The sequence below is a fragment of the Carassius carassius genome, chromosome 6 (assembly GCF_963082965.1).
Source record: "Carassius carassius chromosome 6, fCarCar2.1, whole genome shotgun sequence".
In the NCBI taxonomy this organism is placed as follows: domain Eukaryota; kingdom Metazoa; phylum Chordata; class Actinopteri; order Cypriniformes; family Cyprinidae; genus Carassius; species Carassius carassius.
In genome coordinates this window covers 22,252,228-22,269,895 of record NC_081760.1, presented here as the reverse complement: position 1 = coordinate 22,269,895, position 17,668 = coordinate 22,252,228, and the positions used below count along the sequence as shown (strand labels likewise).

Genomic DNA, 17,668 nt, shown 5'->3' with positions numbered 1-17,668 from the left:
AATAAAACGTTGAATCACCTACTTTTTTTTTTTAAAGCTACTTTTTGGAATGTATACTTAATACTTTTCTCATTTAATACAATAATGGCTTTAAAATATCTTCTGTGGGTATTTTCACAGCCAAATTTCATTTTGATTCAACATTTTAATTTAAATGCTTACTTTTAAATTCAAAGCTTTGTAGTTTTTTAAAACATATATAATGCAATGCAGTACAATGATGATTGAGAGATGAAAGAATAAACATTCCTTAAAAGCCAGATGGATAATTTTTGATACTCAAAACATTTGAACATGATTTTTTTTCCCCCGAAAAATTATGTATGATAATCAAGTATACCTAAGTTGCTTCAGTCCAGGTAGTGTTCATCTTTAAATATTACTAACAACATTATTCTTATTTACTTTATAAAAATCAGTAAAGATTTTACAGCAAAAAAGACATGCGAACCACAGCCTGAAGGTGGAAAATTCTAGGGTTATATAATAAATGTTATTTTTTTAAACTCAGGCTCAACTGAAAGGCAGTCACAAATAATGCAGTGGCATTGACTGATTTTCAGTGCTCTCAATTTTAACAATCAGAGTAAGTCATTTGGACAAAGAACATTGACTGGGCAAAATGTGGGAGAGAAGAGTCTGATGAGATTAGGGTCTGAAATGAGCTTTCTGAAGCCGGAGCTCTCTCTACCTGGAGTGTGCTCTAGGGGACAAATCATTTGAAGCCTTGTTTGACTCACCTTGATGTGTTGAAGAGCTTTGACCCACACCAGCTGCTTCTCCTCTGAGCTGTAGCCTGGCATGGACAGGATGTTGTGTATGTAGTTGAAGAGCTCCTCCTGGAGTTAGAGATAAAGATTTAGTACAGAAATAACAGGAAATGACAGGAAAGAAAAGAGTGAAATTACACTCTTTAAAAAATTAATCAAATTTAATTTAATCAAATTAAATTGAAAGATTACCTTTCTCAAAGGGTCTTTCAGGTAGCAGTCAACAATTTTGTTGTAAAGGTGCTTTTTGTCATACATAAACTCGCAGATCTGATAACTGGAAGAGTGAAAACAAAATGACAATGCTGACTAATGAGCAATTATAACAACAAAAAGGTTTGCGCTTTTTACGAAATTAGATTTTCAATCTCTTGAAGAAATTGATATTATATATTCAAAAGCCTTCTTTAGATGTGTCAGTGATCTAGCTGTGAAGTCCAGCTTAGAATGGATTCCATATTAAGCTATGTTTCCTTTGTAATTACCATTAGTGTTTTTAAGACCATTACATTTTTTCTTTCATTTTTTTTATTTCATAACAATTTTCACCCCTTTATCCTTAAAAGTGATTATCATTACTTTAATACAACGTTTTACTGTAATAGAAGTGAAAAATACTTTGCAACAAATGTAGTTAAATCAGCATAAATTACAGATGCTGTATGTACGATTTTGACTCTAATAAAGCATAAAAATACCATAGTATGTTTGCAGATATTTCAGAAACGTGCTAAGTTAACATACTTGTTTATCTGAAAAACAATGCTACAGTCAGTTATTCTCTTTTGAAAATGTGCGTTCAGGGGCAGAATGTCTGTCTTTGTTTTGGTTTGTGAAAACTGACCACTGCCAGTTTACCCAATTGTATTTCAGCACCCCGGGTTGCCAGTTGGTGGAAAACACAGCGTATTTCATTTCTTTCATCATTAAGTGCACTCGTTCCTGTTGTTGTCGTCAATCTAGAAACCTGCGTGTGCGTCGAGTTTGAGGAGGAGGGGCCGGATGAAGAAAACCCTCTCCAATATTTTGAATTTGGACTGCAATACCTAGTTCAACCACTCGGTGTCAATCATACATACAGCACCTTTAAATATTTACTGTAATAGAATGGAAAAAGACTTCGGAACAAATTTAGTTAAATCAGCATAAATTAAATATTTTATTGTAATAGAAGAGAAAAAGACTGCAGAACAAAGTTAAATAAATCAGCATAAATTAAATATTTAACTGTAATAGAAGGGAAAAAGACTGCGGAACAAAGATAAATCAGCATATATTAAAGGCTTTGCAACTATGATATACACTATTATTTAAAAGATTTTTCTAAATTTATGTCTCTTATGATTACAAAGGCTGCATTTATTTGATCAAATAAACAGTAAAAACTGTAATATTGTGTAACTGTTTTCTATGAGAACATAGGTCAATGTATTTATGTACTGTAGTCTTCAATGTCACATTATTCTTAAGAAATCATTCTAATATGCTTATTTGCGGCTCAGGAAACATTTCTTATTTATTTCTTTTGATTCCAGAGTGAAATATGATCTGGATGACCAGGTTTCATGATGCTCACCTATGTGAACGTTAGTGCAAGTCATTCTTGCAAGAAAATATCTAACTAACATTTATCTTGACATGTATGTAACATGTATTTAGAACAGAAATGTTTTATTATAGTAACCTAAGGTACATATAAGTAAGTTAACAAGATCTAAGTTATCAACCAGAGAATAATAAAATATTTGTCTCCTCAAATCATACGCCAAACCCTTATAAATTATAATCTGTTATGATTTATGAATGGTTAATGTTGTACTTTTAAAGACGGATGATCTTATCGTTCAAATCTTAGCGAGAGACTTCAGCTCTATATTTGTTTGGTGGCTGTTCTGCTTTCTGATTAGAAGATATCTTACAATTCTGCCTTCTCTGCGAGGTCAAGAAGATGCTCCTCGTCAAACTGGATCACACCACCAACCTGCAGGAGCTCCAGCAGAACCTGACGCATGTGAAGAGCATATGATCAATCAATGTTTTAACAAATCTAGAGTAAACTTAATCAGTCTCAAGATGGTTGTTGTGTTCCTACCTGCTGTCTTTCTGTATGTCTAGAGTCATCATCTGGACTACATAGAAACTCTAGAACCTGTAAAAAAAAAAAAAAAGAGCAACAGATGAAAGACACTTCAACAAAGCACCTTTTCAATAGTTCTAAAACCACTAATGTCAGTTTCACTGTCATAGCAGAAAATCGATGCAATATAATTTAAAACAGGCCTCAACACAGGGTGCAAAATCATGAACTATTTAACATGCAGAAAAACAACTGTCTTCACCAAAAATTATCACCTTCTTTGAAATATTCTCTTGATGAAACCATTATAGCTCGGATTACAAAACAATGACAGTAGAGTGCAAATGGCAAAGGTGAGGGGCTGTCACTTCACCTGGTCAAACAGCTTCCGGTTGACAAAGAGGGTATTATCAGGTTTGGCAAGTTGTCGTGCCAAGAAGGTGAAAAGACAGCCAACCTGAGACGGGGTGAAGTCAGAATTGTCCACCATAACCTGGAGAGTGTGCACACAGGGAACTTGTTAGTGTTTGTATATGCAGTGTGAAAAAAAGAAAAGTTTCTCAAATTATTTCTTTAAGGATTATTGTAGTGTGTTTTATAAGTAAATACTATATCAGTCTTACTACTTCAAAAAGGTTACGTTTAATTGAATCTTATGTTGTTTTTTTTTTTTATTATTTGTGTTCAAATACATTGAAATGGAAATTAGGGCTGTGCAAGTAATTGCATGCGATTGTCACGCGCATCTCATCAGTTATGGAAGCATATGGGTAGCAATATTCAATTTGGAATGTAATATGCAAAATGACAATGCAATATGTAAAATGGCAATGCATTTCTGTATTTATATTTACATTTTCCAATACATTTGTGCAACGTTTGGTGCAAAATGAAAATGAAAATTAAATTACATAATTTTCTACAAAATTCTACTTCTTGTTACAAGTATGGAAGAACCATTACTTCTAACACAAAAGACTGCTTTTTAAGTTATCTTCCTGATGTATCCAAATTACTTAGCATATCCAAAACCTCAGAACAACTTGATGATATAACAGAAACTATGGACTCTCTCTTTTCTAGCACTTTAAATACAGTTGCTCCTCTACGCTTAAGGAAGGTTAAGGAAAACAGTCTGACACCATGGTATAACGAACATACTCGCACCCTAAAGAGAGCAGCCCGAAAAATGGAGCGCAGCTGGAGCAAAACAAAACTAGAGGTATTTCGTATTGCTTGTCGGGAAAGTAACCTATCCTACAGAAAAGCATTAAAAACTGCTAGATTTGATTACTTTTCTTCTCTTTTAGAAGAAAACAAACATAACCCCAGGTATTTATTCAATACAGTGGCTAAATTAACGAAAAATAAAGCCTCAAAAAGTGTTGACATTTCCCAACACCACAGCAGTAATGACTTTATGAACTACTTTACTTCTAAAATCGATACTATTAGAGATAAAATTGCAACCATTCAGCCGTCAGCAACAGTATCGCATCAGACAGTGCACTAAAGACCCCCTGAGGAACAGTTCCACTCATTCTAATTCATTACATTTATATAGCGCTTTTCTAGGCACTCAAAGCGCTTACATAGTCAGGGGTCTCCTCATCCACCACCAGTGTGCAGCATCCACCTGGATGATGCGATGGCAGCCACAGTGCGCCAGAACGCCCACCACACACCAGCTTACTGGTGGAGAGGAGACAGAGTGATGAAGCCAATCAGCAGATATGGGGATTGTTAGGAGGCCATGATGGTCCGAGGCCAATGGGCGAATTTAGCCAGGATGCCGAGGTCACACCTCTACTCTTTTCGAAAGACATCCTGGGATTTTTACTGACCACAGAGAGCCAGGACCTCGGTTTAACGTCTCATCCGAAGGACGGTGCTTGTTGACAGTATAGTGTCCCCTTCACTACACTGGGGCACTAGGACCCACACAGACCACAGGGTGAGCACCCCCTGCTGGCCTCACTAGCACCTCTTCCAGCAGCAACCTAGTTTTCTCAGGAGGTCTCCCATCCAGGTACTGACCAGGCTCAACCCTGCTTAGCTTCAGTGGGAAACCGGTCTTGGGCTCCAGGGTGATATGGCTGCCGACAATATATAGGAGAGGAAGAATTGTATAAACTTGTTAAATCATCTAAACCAACAACATGTATGTTAGACCCTATACCATCTAAGCTCCTAAAAGAGGTGCTTCCTGAAGTCATAGATCCTCTTCTGACTATTATTAATTCCTCATTGTCATTAGGATATGTCCCCAAAACCTTCAAACTGGCTGTTATTAAGCCTCTCATCAAAAAAACACAACTTGACCCCAAAGAACTAGTTAATTATAGACCAATCTCGAATCTCCCTTTTCTGTCCAAGATACTGGAAAAGGTGGTATCCTCACAATTATATTCCTTCTTAGAGAAAAATGGTATATGTGTGGATTTTCAGTCAGGATTTAGACCGTATCATAGTACTGAGACTGCTCTCCTTAGAGTTACAAATGATCTACTCTTATCATCTGATCGTGGGTGTATTTCTCTATTAGTTTTATTGGATCTTAGTGCTGCGTTTGACACAATTGACCACAACATTCTTTTGCATAGACTTGAACACTTTGTTGGCATTTATGGAAGTGCATTAGCATGGTTTAAATCTTACTTATATGACAGCCATCAGTTCGTAGCAGTGAATGAAGATGTATCATATCGATCACAAGTTCAGTATGGAGTACCTCAAGGCTCAGTACTAGGGCCGCTACTCTTCACGCTTTATATGTTACCCTTGGGAGATATCTTCAGGAAACCTGGTGTTAGCTTTCACTGTTATGCTGATGATACTCAGCTCTATATTTCTTCACGGCCCGGTGAAACACACCAATTTGAAAAACTAATGGAATGCATAGACGATATAAAAAACTGGATGACGAGTAATTTCTTACTGCTAAATTCTGAAAAAACTGAGGTGCTAATTATAGGACCTAAAAACTCTGCTTGTAATAACCTAAAACACTGTCTTAGACTTGATGGTTGCTCTGTCAATTCTTCGTCATCAGTTAGGAACCTAGGTGTGCTATTTGATCGCAATCTTTCTTTAGAAAGCCACGTTTCTAGCATTTGTAAAACTGCATTTTTCCATCTCAAAAATATATCTAAATTACGGCCTATGCTCTCAATGTCAAATGCAGAAATGTTAATCCATGCATTTATGACCTCAAGGTTAGATTATTGTAATGCTTTATTGGGTGGTTTTTCCTGCATGCTTAGTATACAAACTACAGCTAGTCCAAAATGCAGCAGCAAGAGTTCTTACTAGAACCAGGAAGTATGACCATATTAGCCCGGTCCTGTCAACACTGCACTGGCTCCCTATCAAACATCGTATAGATTTTAAAATATTGCTTATTACTTATAAAGCCCTGAATGGTTTAGCACCTCAGTATTTGAATAAGCTCCTTTTACATTATAATCCTCTACGTCCGCTACGTTCTCAAAACTCAGGCAATTTGATAATACCTAGAATATCAAAATCAACTGCAGGCGGCAGATCCTTTTCCTATTTGGCGCCCAAACTCTGGAATAACCTACCTAACATTGTTCGGGAGGCAGACACACTCTTGCAGTTTAAATCTAGATTATCTCTTTAACCTGGCTTACACATAACATACTAATATGCTTTTAATATCCAAATCCGTTAAAGGATTTTTAGGCTGCATTAATTAGGTAAACCGGAACTGGGAACACTTCACATAACAGCCTATGTACTTGCTACATCATTAGAAGAATGGCATCTATGCTAATATTTGTCTGTTTCTCTCTTATTCCGAGGTCACCGTAGCCACCAGATCCAGTCTGTATCCAGATCAAAGGGTCACTGCAGTCACCTGGATCCAGTACGTATCCAGACCAGATTGTGGATCAGCACCTAGAAAGGACCTCTACTGCCCTGAAAGACAGCGGAGACCAGGACAACTAGAGCCCCAGATACAGATCCCCTGTAAAGACCTTGTCTCAGAGGACCACCAGGACAAGACCACAGGAAACAGATGATTCTTCTGCACAATCTGACTTTGCTGCAGCCTGGAATTGAACTACTGGTTTCGTCTGGTCAGAGGAGAACTGGCCCCCCCCAACTAAGCCTGGTTTCTCCCAAGGTTTTTTTCTCCATTCTGTCACCGATGGAGTTTCGGTTCCTTGCCGCTGTTGCCTCTGGCTTGCTTAGTTGGGGTCACTTCATTACAGCGATATCGTTGACTTGATTGCAAATAAATGCACAGACACTATTTAACTGAACAGAGATGACATCACTGAATTCAATGATGAACTGCCTTTAACTATCATTTTGCATTATTGACAGACTGTTTTCCTAATGAATGTTGTTCAGTTGCATTGATGCAATGTATTTTGTTTAAAGCGCTATATAAATAAAGGTGACTTGACTAATTTTAACGCTTTATTAGTTGCAAAATTAAAATTAAAATGTATTACAGAAATGATTAGATATGTATAACATGTTCAAGCAAAAACTGTGGCAAAATTATCATTCAAATGCTATTTTTTCTTAATTGCATTAACACTCACAGTCAAGACACTTACGATTGCATTTTCATTCAATGTCCCGCAGTGAATGTAGCAAACTTCAATGTGCACATTGAAAATGCATTCCGAGCCGATCACGTGTCCGCCCCCTCACGCCATGTCAATCACTGCGTGAACAAGGCAGGGCTTGCAGAAGGTCAAGAGACTCAAGACTCAAGAGGATTCAAGTGAGAGAACATGGACAAGACAGTTGGTCCGTGTACGTCATAGGTATATATCTATGCGTGTCCCTTTGATCATTTCGGTTTATGGCTTCAATGTTTCATTCGCACTTGTGGGCGGAGCTGAAACGCTCTTTTATCTGATTGGTCGAATCGCTCCACCTACAGCTCGGTCTTTTCATTCTTTCAGGCAGAATAAGAGTCAGTGAGAGTGCGACACTGTAATGTCTGAAACCACCGCTCACTGTTAATTAGCATAATATTTGAATCAGATGTAGCTGGGCACATAATTCGTGCTGCTGCGACTTGCAAGAGACCCCGTTAAATTATTTCTAGGTTATAGTATTGTATAAATATTGTCCCACTGATAAAACAGTGCAAATAGTTCTGTCTCCTTGGATAACAGTGAAGTGGAAAGTCTGTGTCAATTACTCTCATAATAAATAATAATAATAATAATGTTACCCGTATTTTTCGGACTATAAGTCGCACCTAAGTATAAGTTGCATCAGTCCAAAAATACGTCATGACGAGGAAAAAAACATATATAAGTCGCACTGGACTAAGTCGCATTTATTCTGAATCAAGAGGAAACATTACTGTCTACAGCCGCGAGATGGCGCTCTGGGGTAGGCTACAGGAGCACTGAGCAGCATAGAGCGCCCTTTCGTGGCTGTAGACGGTAATGTTTTCTCTTGGTTCATTTATCTTGGTTCATTTCTCTTGGTTCATGTCAAATTAATTTTGATAAATAAGTCGCACCTGATTGTAAGTTGCAGGACCAGCCAAACTATGAAAAGAAGTGCGACTTATAGTCCGGAAAATACGGTAAACATATGTGGGGTTTCTCAAGCCCAACAAAGAAGACTAAAAAGAGAAACATCATTCAATTTAGTATGTAATAAAACTAATATTACTAATTTATTTCAGAAATGTAACTATATTAATTTTCACAATTATTTATTAATGTCTCAAACACATACCTAGTGCTTTATGACTTAAAATATGAGAGTGGTAAATGTTACAGACATGGAACTGTTCAGTCTATTATTGATTTTTATTTCCACTTCACTTTTATCCAAAGAGATAGAACTATTTGCACTGTATTTATCAGTGGGACAATATTCATACAATACTACAACCTAGAAATAATTTGCAGGTCGCAGCAGCACGAATTATGTGCCCAGCTACATTTGATTCAAATATTATGCTAATTAACAGTGAGCGGTGGTTTCATACATTACAGTGTCTCACTCGCACTGACTCTTATTCTGCCTGAAAGAATGAAAAGACCGAGCTGTAGGTGGAGCGATTCGACCAATCAGATGAAAGCAGCGTTCAGCTCCGCCCACAAGTGCAAATGAAATACTGAAGCCATATATCGAAATGATCAAAACGTACACGCATACATATATACCTATGACGTACACGGACCAACTGTCTTGTCCATGTTCTCTCACTTGAATCCTCTTGAGTCTTGAGTCTCTTGACCTTCTGCAAGCCCCGTCTTGTTCACGCAGTGATTGACATGGCGTGAGGGGGCAGAAATGTGATCGGCTCGGAATGCATTTTCAATGTGCACATTGAAGTTTGCTACATTCACTGCGGGACATTGAATGAAAATGCAATCATAAGTGTCTTGACTGTGAGTGTTAATGCAATTAAGAAAAATAGCATTTGAATGATATTTTTGCCACAGTTTTTGCTTGAACATGTTATACATATCTAATCATTTCTGTAATAAATTTTAATTTTAATTTTGCAACTTATAAAGCATTAAAATTAGTATTCATTTTACATATTAAAACTAGTTTATGAAATGGCAAATGAAAATTATGTAATTTAATTTTCATTTTCATTATGCACCAAACGTTGCACAAATGTATTGGAAAATGTAAATGTAAATACAGAAATGCATTGCCATTTTACATATTGCATTGTCATTTTGCATATTACATTCCAAATTGAATATTGCTACCAATATGCTTCCATAATCAGTAAAGCCAGTTCCATGATTAGTAGTAAATCTCCATCACCTGCTTTCAGATGGAGCGGCATTTACTACACAGAGCCAGATCGAATCGCCAGCGATAATGAACGAGATATTGCGTAGCAATAGTGAAGTCATGTGGGATGCCATGGGGGCCAAGGTAGTGCTCTCTGTTTTTTATGAATGAGTCAATGATTACAGATGGAGAGAAAGGGAGAGTGTGTGGATGCTGATTTGAGTTGCTGAAGGCACTTGAATGAGCTGTGATGAGGAGGGGGAGGAAGACTGCAGGACCGAGTCGTTTCTCCACCAGATAAAATTATCCAATTCGCATGATTTACATTCCAATAACAAAGTGAAGAATCATTTCAGACCCAAGTGCTTTTTACATAGATTGGGGGAAAGCATTCCTGTGTGTGTGTGTGTGTGTGTGTGTGTGTGTGTGTGTGTGAGAGAGAGATTCTTAGGCCAAAGACAGACAGTGAGAAATATGTTTCTGTCACCTTCAGTAAAATGTCCACAATCCTTTGCTGATACTCCAGAGCCTGTTTGTCATTCTTGAAGTCCTCAAATGTCTGTGAGGCAAGGACATATTAATATTCAGATCTGATTAAAGGGCAGATGAACTACACTCTACATGTGTAACACATAAGTAGAGCACTGATGATTTTAGTAACACATATTGATATATGGATTAGTTTATGCACACCAGCGCTAGGACATTGAGGAACTCTCGAGTGTCGAAGTGCAGAAGAGTTCGGATGTAGGGATACACTTCCTCTTCCTGTGCAGCCTCCACCGAGTGCAGACGAATGAGAAACTCAAACACCTGGAACACATTCAGAGATACAACATAAAATGCACAGCACTGCTTTTCAATTAAATTTTTTTTTTCATTTAGATTACATTTGCCATCATCTAACACTTACTTAACATCAAACTTTTAAAACACAATTTTAATACAATGTTAATTGTAATCTTAAGCAACTAACATTTGTATATCTAGAACAGAAATGTTTCAAGTTATAAAAACCACATTTCCAGAGAATAATAAAATATTTGTCATATTAATATTCAGATCTGATCAAAGGGCAGACGAACTACACTCTACATAAATAACACATAAGTAGAGCACTGATGATTTTAGTAACACATTGATTTATGGATTAGTTTATGCACACCAGCGCTAGGATGTTGAGGAACTCTCAACAAATCTCTAACTATATTTTATACTGTATTATAATGTTGCATATTATAATTTTACAGTTAGTTACAATGTAAGTTATAAAATAAGTTCTAATGTAACAGTGTTCTCCTTAATTCAATCCAAATCTAATTTCATTTAGTTTCTAGGAAATATTACTTTTTATTCATTTTTACAAAATATCCATTTACATTACATTTATATACCATGTTATGATTTAATTGATTCTACTCTTGAATGTATTAGAATTGTTTTTGTAATTATTTATATAAATATCATTAACAATGTCGTGCATGACAATGTGCTTCACAAGAAACGTACAAGTACATTATGGAAATATTGGGATGATTTTTTTATATATAGGCTTCAAGTATATAAAAAATAAAAAATAATATTTGCATTTCATATATTCTGCAGGTACATGCTCTTAGGCATGTACACAATAACTAAATCAAAATTCAACCCTTTATCATTAGAGTACAGTACAGGGCTGACTAGTTGCCATGGTGACCAAGTGGTACACTTTCCTGCTGTATGTGTGTGAGCAGCATGGAACAAAAGATTAGTCACTATCTCCCATTCACACACACATAAAGAGAGGTCATTCTCCAGGATCACCTGGAGGTGCTCATCTTTGTGACGCCAATGTTGTGTTTTACTGCAGGAAGGAGGTTTTATTTCAGGAAGGATTTGGACCTGCAGATGTGTCTCCGTGTGTGTGTGTGTGTGTCTCCGTGTGTGTGTGTGTGTGTGTCTCCGTGTGTGTGTGTGTGTCTCCGTGTGTGTCTCCGTGTGTGTGTGTCTCCGTGTGTGTGTGTGTGTCTCCGTGTGTGTGTGTGTGTGTGTCTCCGTGTGTGTCTCCGTGTGTGTGTGTGTGTGTGTCTCCGTGTGTGTGTGCGTGTCTCCGTGTGTGTGTGTGTCTCCGTGTGTGTGTGTGTCTCCGTGTGTGTGTGTGTGTGTGTGTGTGTGTGTGTGTGTGTCTGCATGGGAATGTGTGGATGTGTGTTAGTGCAATGAGGGATCAAAGAGGAACAGGAGTCTTTCTGTGCACATGTGTCTCTTTGAACATGACCCCTTAGGGGCCAAAAGATGATACGCCACTCGATGATAAAATTTACTACCTGCTGTAAAAAATGAACTATACACTGTTAAACATACATATATTTATAACATTGCTGTCAAATCAATTCATTGTGATTAATCGCATCCAAAAAAAGTTTGTATTTACATAATAGATCTGTGTGTGCTGTCTATGTCAATGTCAATGTCAATGTCACCTTTATTTATATAGCGCTTTAAACAAAATACATTGCGTCAAAGCAACTGAACAACATTCAATGTATGTATATAGAAATACACACACATATGTGTATAACAATGTAAGAAATATCTGCATGTGTACATATAATTATATTTGATTATATTATATATAAATAAATACAGTTAGCTCCATATATATCTGGACACAGGCACAATTTTTATTTAGCTGCCGACCAAAAAAAAAAAAAAAATCCATCAGAGAGATAGCGGGAACATTAGGAGTGACAATTTAACAGTTTGGTACATTCTGAAAAAAAAAAAAAAAAAATGCACTGGTGAACTCCACGACATAAAAAGGCCTGGACATCCATGGAGGACAACAGTGGGGGATGATCGGAGGATCCTCCAACAATCTCCAGGGGGTAAGCCAAGAGAAGACTTCATGAGAACAAACACAGAGGGTTCACTACAAGGTGCAAACCATTCAGAAGCCTCAAGAATAGAAAGGTCAGATTGGACTTTGCCAAATAACATCTAAAAAAGCCAGACCACTTCTGGAAAAGCATCCATCTTAAAATGGATGAAATTAATATCAACCTGTACCAGAATGACAGGAAGAAAAAAAGACTTGGAACAGAACAGCTCATGATCCACATCATCAACATCATCTGTGACACATGGAGGAGAGGCGTGATGGCCTGGGCGTGCATGGCTTCCAGTGCCACTGGTGTTTACTGATGATGTGACTGAAGACAGAAGCAGCCGGATGAATTTTGAACTTTATAGGGTCATACTGTCTCCCCAGATTCAGCCATTACATTACATTATATTATATTATAAAACTAAACTTGTAGTTAGGCACTGGTTTGGTAAATAAGAAAAGTCATTTCCCCTCTCGAATCAATGTAAATGGTACGACCCGCAGTTCAGGTGCTTCTGCTGCGGACCTGCGGTGAATCAGTTAATGAGACAGGAGCTGGAGTTAGCCGTGATATGAACTAGGAAGACAGGGGAAGAGCAGAGGTGGGTAGTAACGAGTTACATTTACTTCGTTACATTTACTTGAGTAATTTTTTGGGGTAACGAATACTTTTCGGAGTATATTTAAAGATGGGTACTTTATACTCTTACTTGAGTAAATTTTTGGGGGAAAATCTGTACTTTTACTTCGTTACTGTGGGCGACGCTCCTCTCGTTACTTTATCTTAATGCAATAAATGTTAGGTGCTTCAGTTTATTCCAAACGCGCCGTCTACTTTTCTCTGGGCAATGAGCGATTGCCCTTTCGCGAATGATTCATTCTTTTGAGTCAATTCTGTTCAAAGGCTTGATCAAACCAATTGGCAAACGAGTGAATTGGTTCATGAATCAGTTTGAATTATTCGTTCAGTTCCCTGCCGCACGCGCTGAGCGTCTGAAGTGGTTCACTCGGAGTTGTAACGTTTAAGAACAGAAAGAGCGTTGGAAACGTGGCTGGAACTGCACTGAATTGAAATCTGCAAAGGCTATTATTTGCTAGCGATGGAGATCCTTATGAGATGAACACCGCGTGTGCTGTCTACTGTTTAACAGGTAATAACTTGGGCTACATTCGATTACAGTACACGATACCACTGTGACATTAGTTTGTTGTACGTGTGTGGCTTATAACAGAGGGGATTGAATGCAGCTTCCAAACGACAAAAAATAGCCGATTAAGATTTTATTAATTTTAATACAATCACACCGGCGTGAGTACGTTCAGCAAGTCATATCATCATCAGCTGCTAAATTCAGATCTGTGATCTCTTGCTGGTGCTGAGTCAGAGATAGAGGTGTTTTTACAGCGCTGCACATTATAACCAATCACACATGATTCTTTTGAGCTGATTAAAGCATTGGCCAATCAGAGGCGTTCCGATGAGTCATCGCTAAAATGCCAGTGCTTCCTTCACTCGCTCACTGACTGAATACCTCTTTCTGGCGAATTCTCTCGTCAGAAACAACAAAGTGCAGATGTGTGTACGAATCTATAATTAAGATATTGATTTCACAGTGTTAACAGTTTCAGTGATTTTAATGGGAGTTTCTGAGAGTGATTGAAATCTAGACTGTCTGTGAAAATTATCTTTAATAATGTAAATGTTATTTGCTCTCTTTCTGAACAATGAAAGATTAGTAGCAATATTTATATCACATTAACTTTCAATGTTAAATTCACATTTAATATAAAGTCAGTCATATTAAAAATATGTTATGGTATGACACCTATATCTGTTACTTAAGTAAACAGACAGGGTTTTATAATAAATTACATAAATTGGAGTAAAGGCTGATGAAATATATACATTTATACACGCACACATACATTACATACATTTTATCTATATATCTAAATAAAAATAGGCTCAGTATATATGACCCAAAGTAACTAGTAACTAACTACTTGAGTAGATTTTTTATCCGATACTCTTTTACTCTTACTCAAGTAACTATTCAAGACTAGTACTTTTACTTGAGTAAATATTTCTAGAAGTACTTTTACTTTTACTTGAGTACAGTTTTTGGGTACTCTACCCACCTCTGGGGAAGAGTCATGTCTTTCCTTAAGAAAGGAAAATCAGGGGCTCAAAAACAAAAAGATGATTAAAGAGAGAAAGTCAAATGGGGGCAAGCAGTTCCTCACTCAGTTTTTTTAAAAGAAAGGTGAGCTCCAAATGCATCATCGAGCATTGACATTGTTTTAACATAAATATCTACTCTTGGAGGAGTTCTACCCAGAGTCAGAAGTTTACATGAAAACACTGTATATTTCCCTCCATTGTCAAAATCTAACACCCGCGAAAACACAGATCGTCAGCGCCTATTTTACAGCATTGTTATGCAAATTAGCTCGCACATGTTCTTACATTAAGTACAGGATTGTTCTCATCTTAATGATTGAAAATGACTTATTTTAAAACATAATTCAAAGACTGAATGTCTAGTTTGGCGGTTAGTGTACCCTTTGATTCTATAGTCTGCATTTATTTTAAACAGACAAATAATCAGCAATTAACTTGTACTTAGCCTACACTTTAAAAAAGGTATTGTGACAATAAATGATATTTTAGCAACCATTTGAAGCCATATATTTCAGTTTCAGACCCTGCAGCAGCAGGCCCCTCATCATGGCCAGATGAAAGCAGTGACAGTGAGGTGGATGTGACAGTAAGACTCACTTAGTAATTAGTAATTAAGTGTTAAGAGGAAATAAGCAAAATGGTTACATTGTTATTGTACACATTTAAACTTTAAAGGGATAGTTCACCCAAAAATGAAAATTGTCATCATTTACTCTCCCTCAAGTTGTGCCAAACCTGTATGATTTCCTTTCTTCTGCTAAACACAAAAGAAGATTTTAAAGAAGGTTGGTAATTAAACAGTTGCTGGTCCCCATTGACTTCCATAGTATTTTTTTTCCTACTATGGAAGTCAATGGGGTCCATCAGTCTTTTGGTTACCGACTTTCTTCAAAATATCCCACCCATTGGTATCACTATGGTATTTGGTACGGGGGACAAGCAAGATGGTTTGTTCCCAGGGCCCAAAATTTGGTACTACGCCCCAGCACAGTACACACACACATATATTATGTAAACACAAACTTTTATTCTGGATGCAATTAATCACGATTAATCGATTCGACAGCAATAATTTATAAACATATATACATACATATATACACATACATACAGAACAGACCAAAAGTTTGGACACACCTTCTCATTCAAAGAGTTTTCTTTATTTTCATGACTATGAAAATTGTAGAGTCACACTGAAGGCATCAAGGGCTATTTGACCAAGAAGGAGAGTGATGGGGTGCTGCGCCAGATGACCTGGCCTCCACAGTCACCAGACCTGAACTCAATCGAGATGGTTTAGGGGTGAGCTGGACCGCAGACAGAAGGCAAAAGGGCCAACAAGTGCTAAGCATCTCTGTGAACTCCTTCAAGACTGTTGGAAGACCATTACAGTAATCAAAGCAAAAGGTGGCTACTTTGAAGAACCTACAATATGACATATTTTCAGTTGTTTCACACTTTTTTGTTATGTATATAATTCCACATGTCTTAATTCATAGTTTTGATGCCTTCAGTGTGAATCTACAATTTTCATAGTCATGAAAATATTAAAGAAAACTCTTTGAATGAGAAGGTGTGTCCAAACTTTTGGTCTGTACTGTATGTGTACATGTATGCGTACATTTTATTGGTCACTGAGTCGTTAATGCTACCCGCTTTGTCACACCAGCCATGTCAGTTGTCCCTCCCAGAACAAATCACTTGAGCACTTTGGATGGGTAACAAGGAGAAACGTCCCTTACTGCAGTTTGGGTTTAATCAGTCTACTTACCTGATTTTTCACCTGAGGGACCAGATCTTCAGGAATGTCACCTAATGGATAGGCCCGTCCTGCCAAACAACAGCTAGCAGAGGAGAAAGAACAGATGGTTTATGGCACACAACTCTGTATGAGTACAGTACTTGTGCAGAAAGTCACATCACCTGATGTACACCAGCATTTTATTTCCCATCACAACATGCTCATCTGTGGAAGGAAATGAATGGGAAAATCAGATTATGTGCAATTTAGTTTAGCATTAGCTGACCAGATTTCAGAAGTGAAAATCATCCTACTTAAGCAGTCAAAACCTGTGGCATTTACACTGTTATTAACAATAAAATTATCTATTAATAAGAATGTCATTATGCAGATTTTATACATTTGAACACAGCTTGTGAAGCTTGGAATGACTGGCATTGTAAAACAAATATATATATATATATATATATATTTTTTTTTTTTAAAAAATGCATTCTGACTTATTTTCACTGTTAATGGATCATAATGCTAAATATGACCAAAGTTTAAAAAAATGATTTTTACAAATTAAGTATTTCAGTGTCAAATACACTGACTTCAGGGTTCAGAATGTTTTCAGAAAGTCTTTTTCGAAATATGGCCCTGTGTGTTGTCAATGGGCAGAATTTATTTTATAGGCACTTCTCCAAGAAGAGTGAGTGCACACATATACCAGAGCGAGAGCAAGACCACGTCCATCAATGTGCTTCATTCGGGTAATGAAAGTCATCTGCAGCGTTTTACAGAACTTGCTCGAGAAGGATGTCACCAAAGGAGTGTGTTTTGGTTGTAAGGGGAAAGATAACCTTGTTCAGTTTCCCAAAGAACCTGACGTTAAGGGAATTATTTATGTTGATGTCACAGCTTGAAGATGATCACTACGCAAAAGCTTGCTGATGCTATCGACTGCTATCGACTCTTTAGCCTACGGCACACCCCCTGGAGCTTGACTGTGTTCAGAGAGAAGCGTAAAGCTGTATCTGTCTTTTATAAATCTGATAAAACTAAAGACCCTTCAGAGATATGGAGGATGCAATATTTAACTATAGGTACTTGAAATTGGCATAAACTGTGTGTTGTGTCCCATTTAAGTCTGATAATGTGCAAAAGAAAGTTTTAGTTATTGGGTAAATCTTAAAAAAAAAAAAAAAAAACTATTCAATATTCATCTTTTAGTTCATCATTATTTAAGGTTCTCTAAATTTCTTAATTTTTAAACATGAAACCA

At 37.1% G+C, this 17,668-nt stretch overlaps 1 protein-coding gene across 1 annotated transcript in view; it reads right to left on the bottom strand.

Moving 5' to 3' along the window:
- LOC132142498 (vacuolar protein sorting-associated protein 8 homolog) overlaps positions 1-17,668 on the bottom strand; it is a 148,426-nt gene that overhangs the window by 84,368 nt on the left and 46,390 nt on the right. Inside the window, exons 24-32 of the mRNA XM_059552410.1 lie at positions 16,584-16,626; positions 16,432-16,504; positions 10,303-10,422; positions 10,097-10,168; positions 3,221-3,340; positions 2,863-2,919; positions 2,690-2,772; positions 963-1,047; positions 741-839 (exon numbers count right to left, since the gene is read on the bottom strand). Coding sequence (XP_059408393.1) covers positions 741-839; positions 963-1,047; positions 2,690-2,772; positions 2,863-2,919; positions 3,221-3,340; positions 10,097-10,168; positions 10,303-10,422; positions 16,432-16,504; positions 16,584-16,626 — 752 coding nt within the window. The remainder of the gene's footprint in view (positions 1-740; positions 840-962; positions 1,048-2,689; positions 2,773-2,862; positions 2,920-3,220; positions 3,341-10,096; positions 10,169-10,302; positions 10,423-16,431; positions 16,505-16,583; positions 16,627-17,668) is intronic.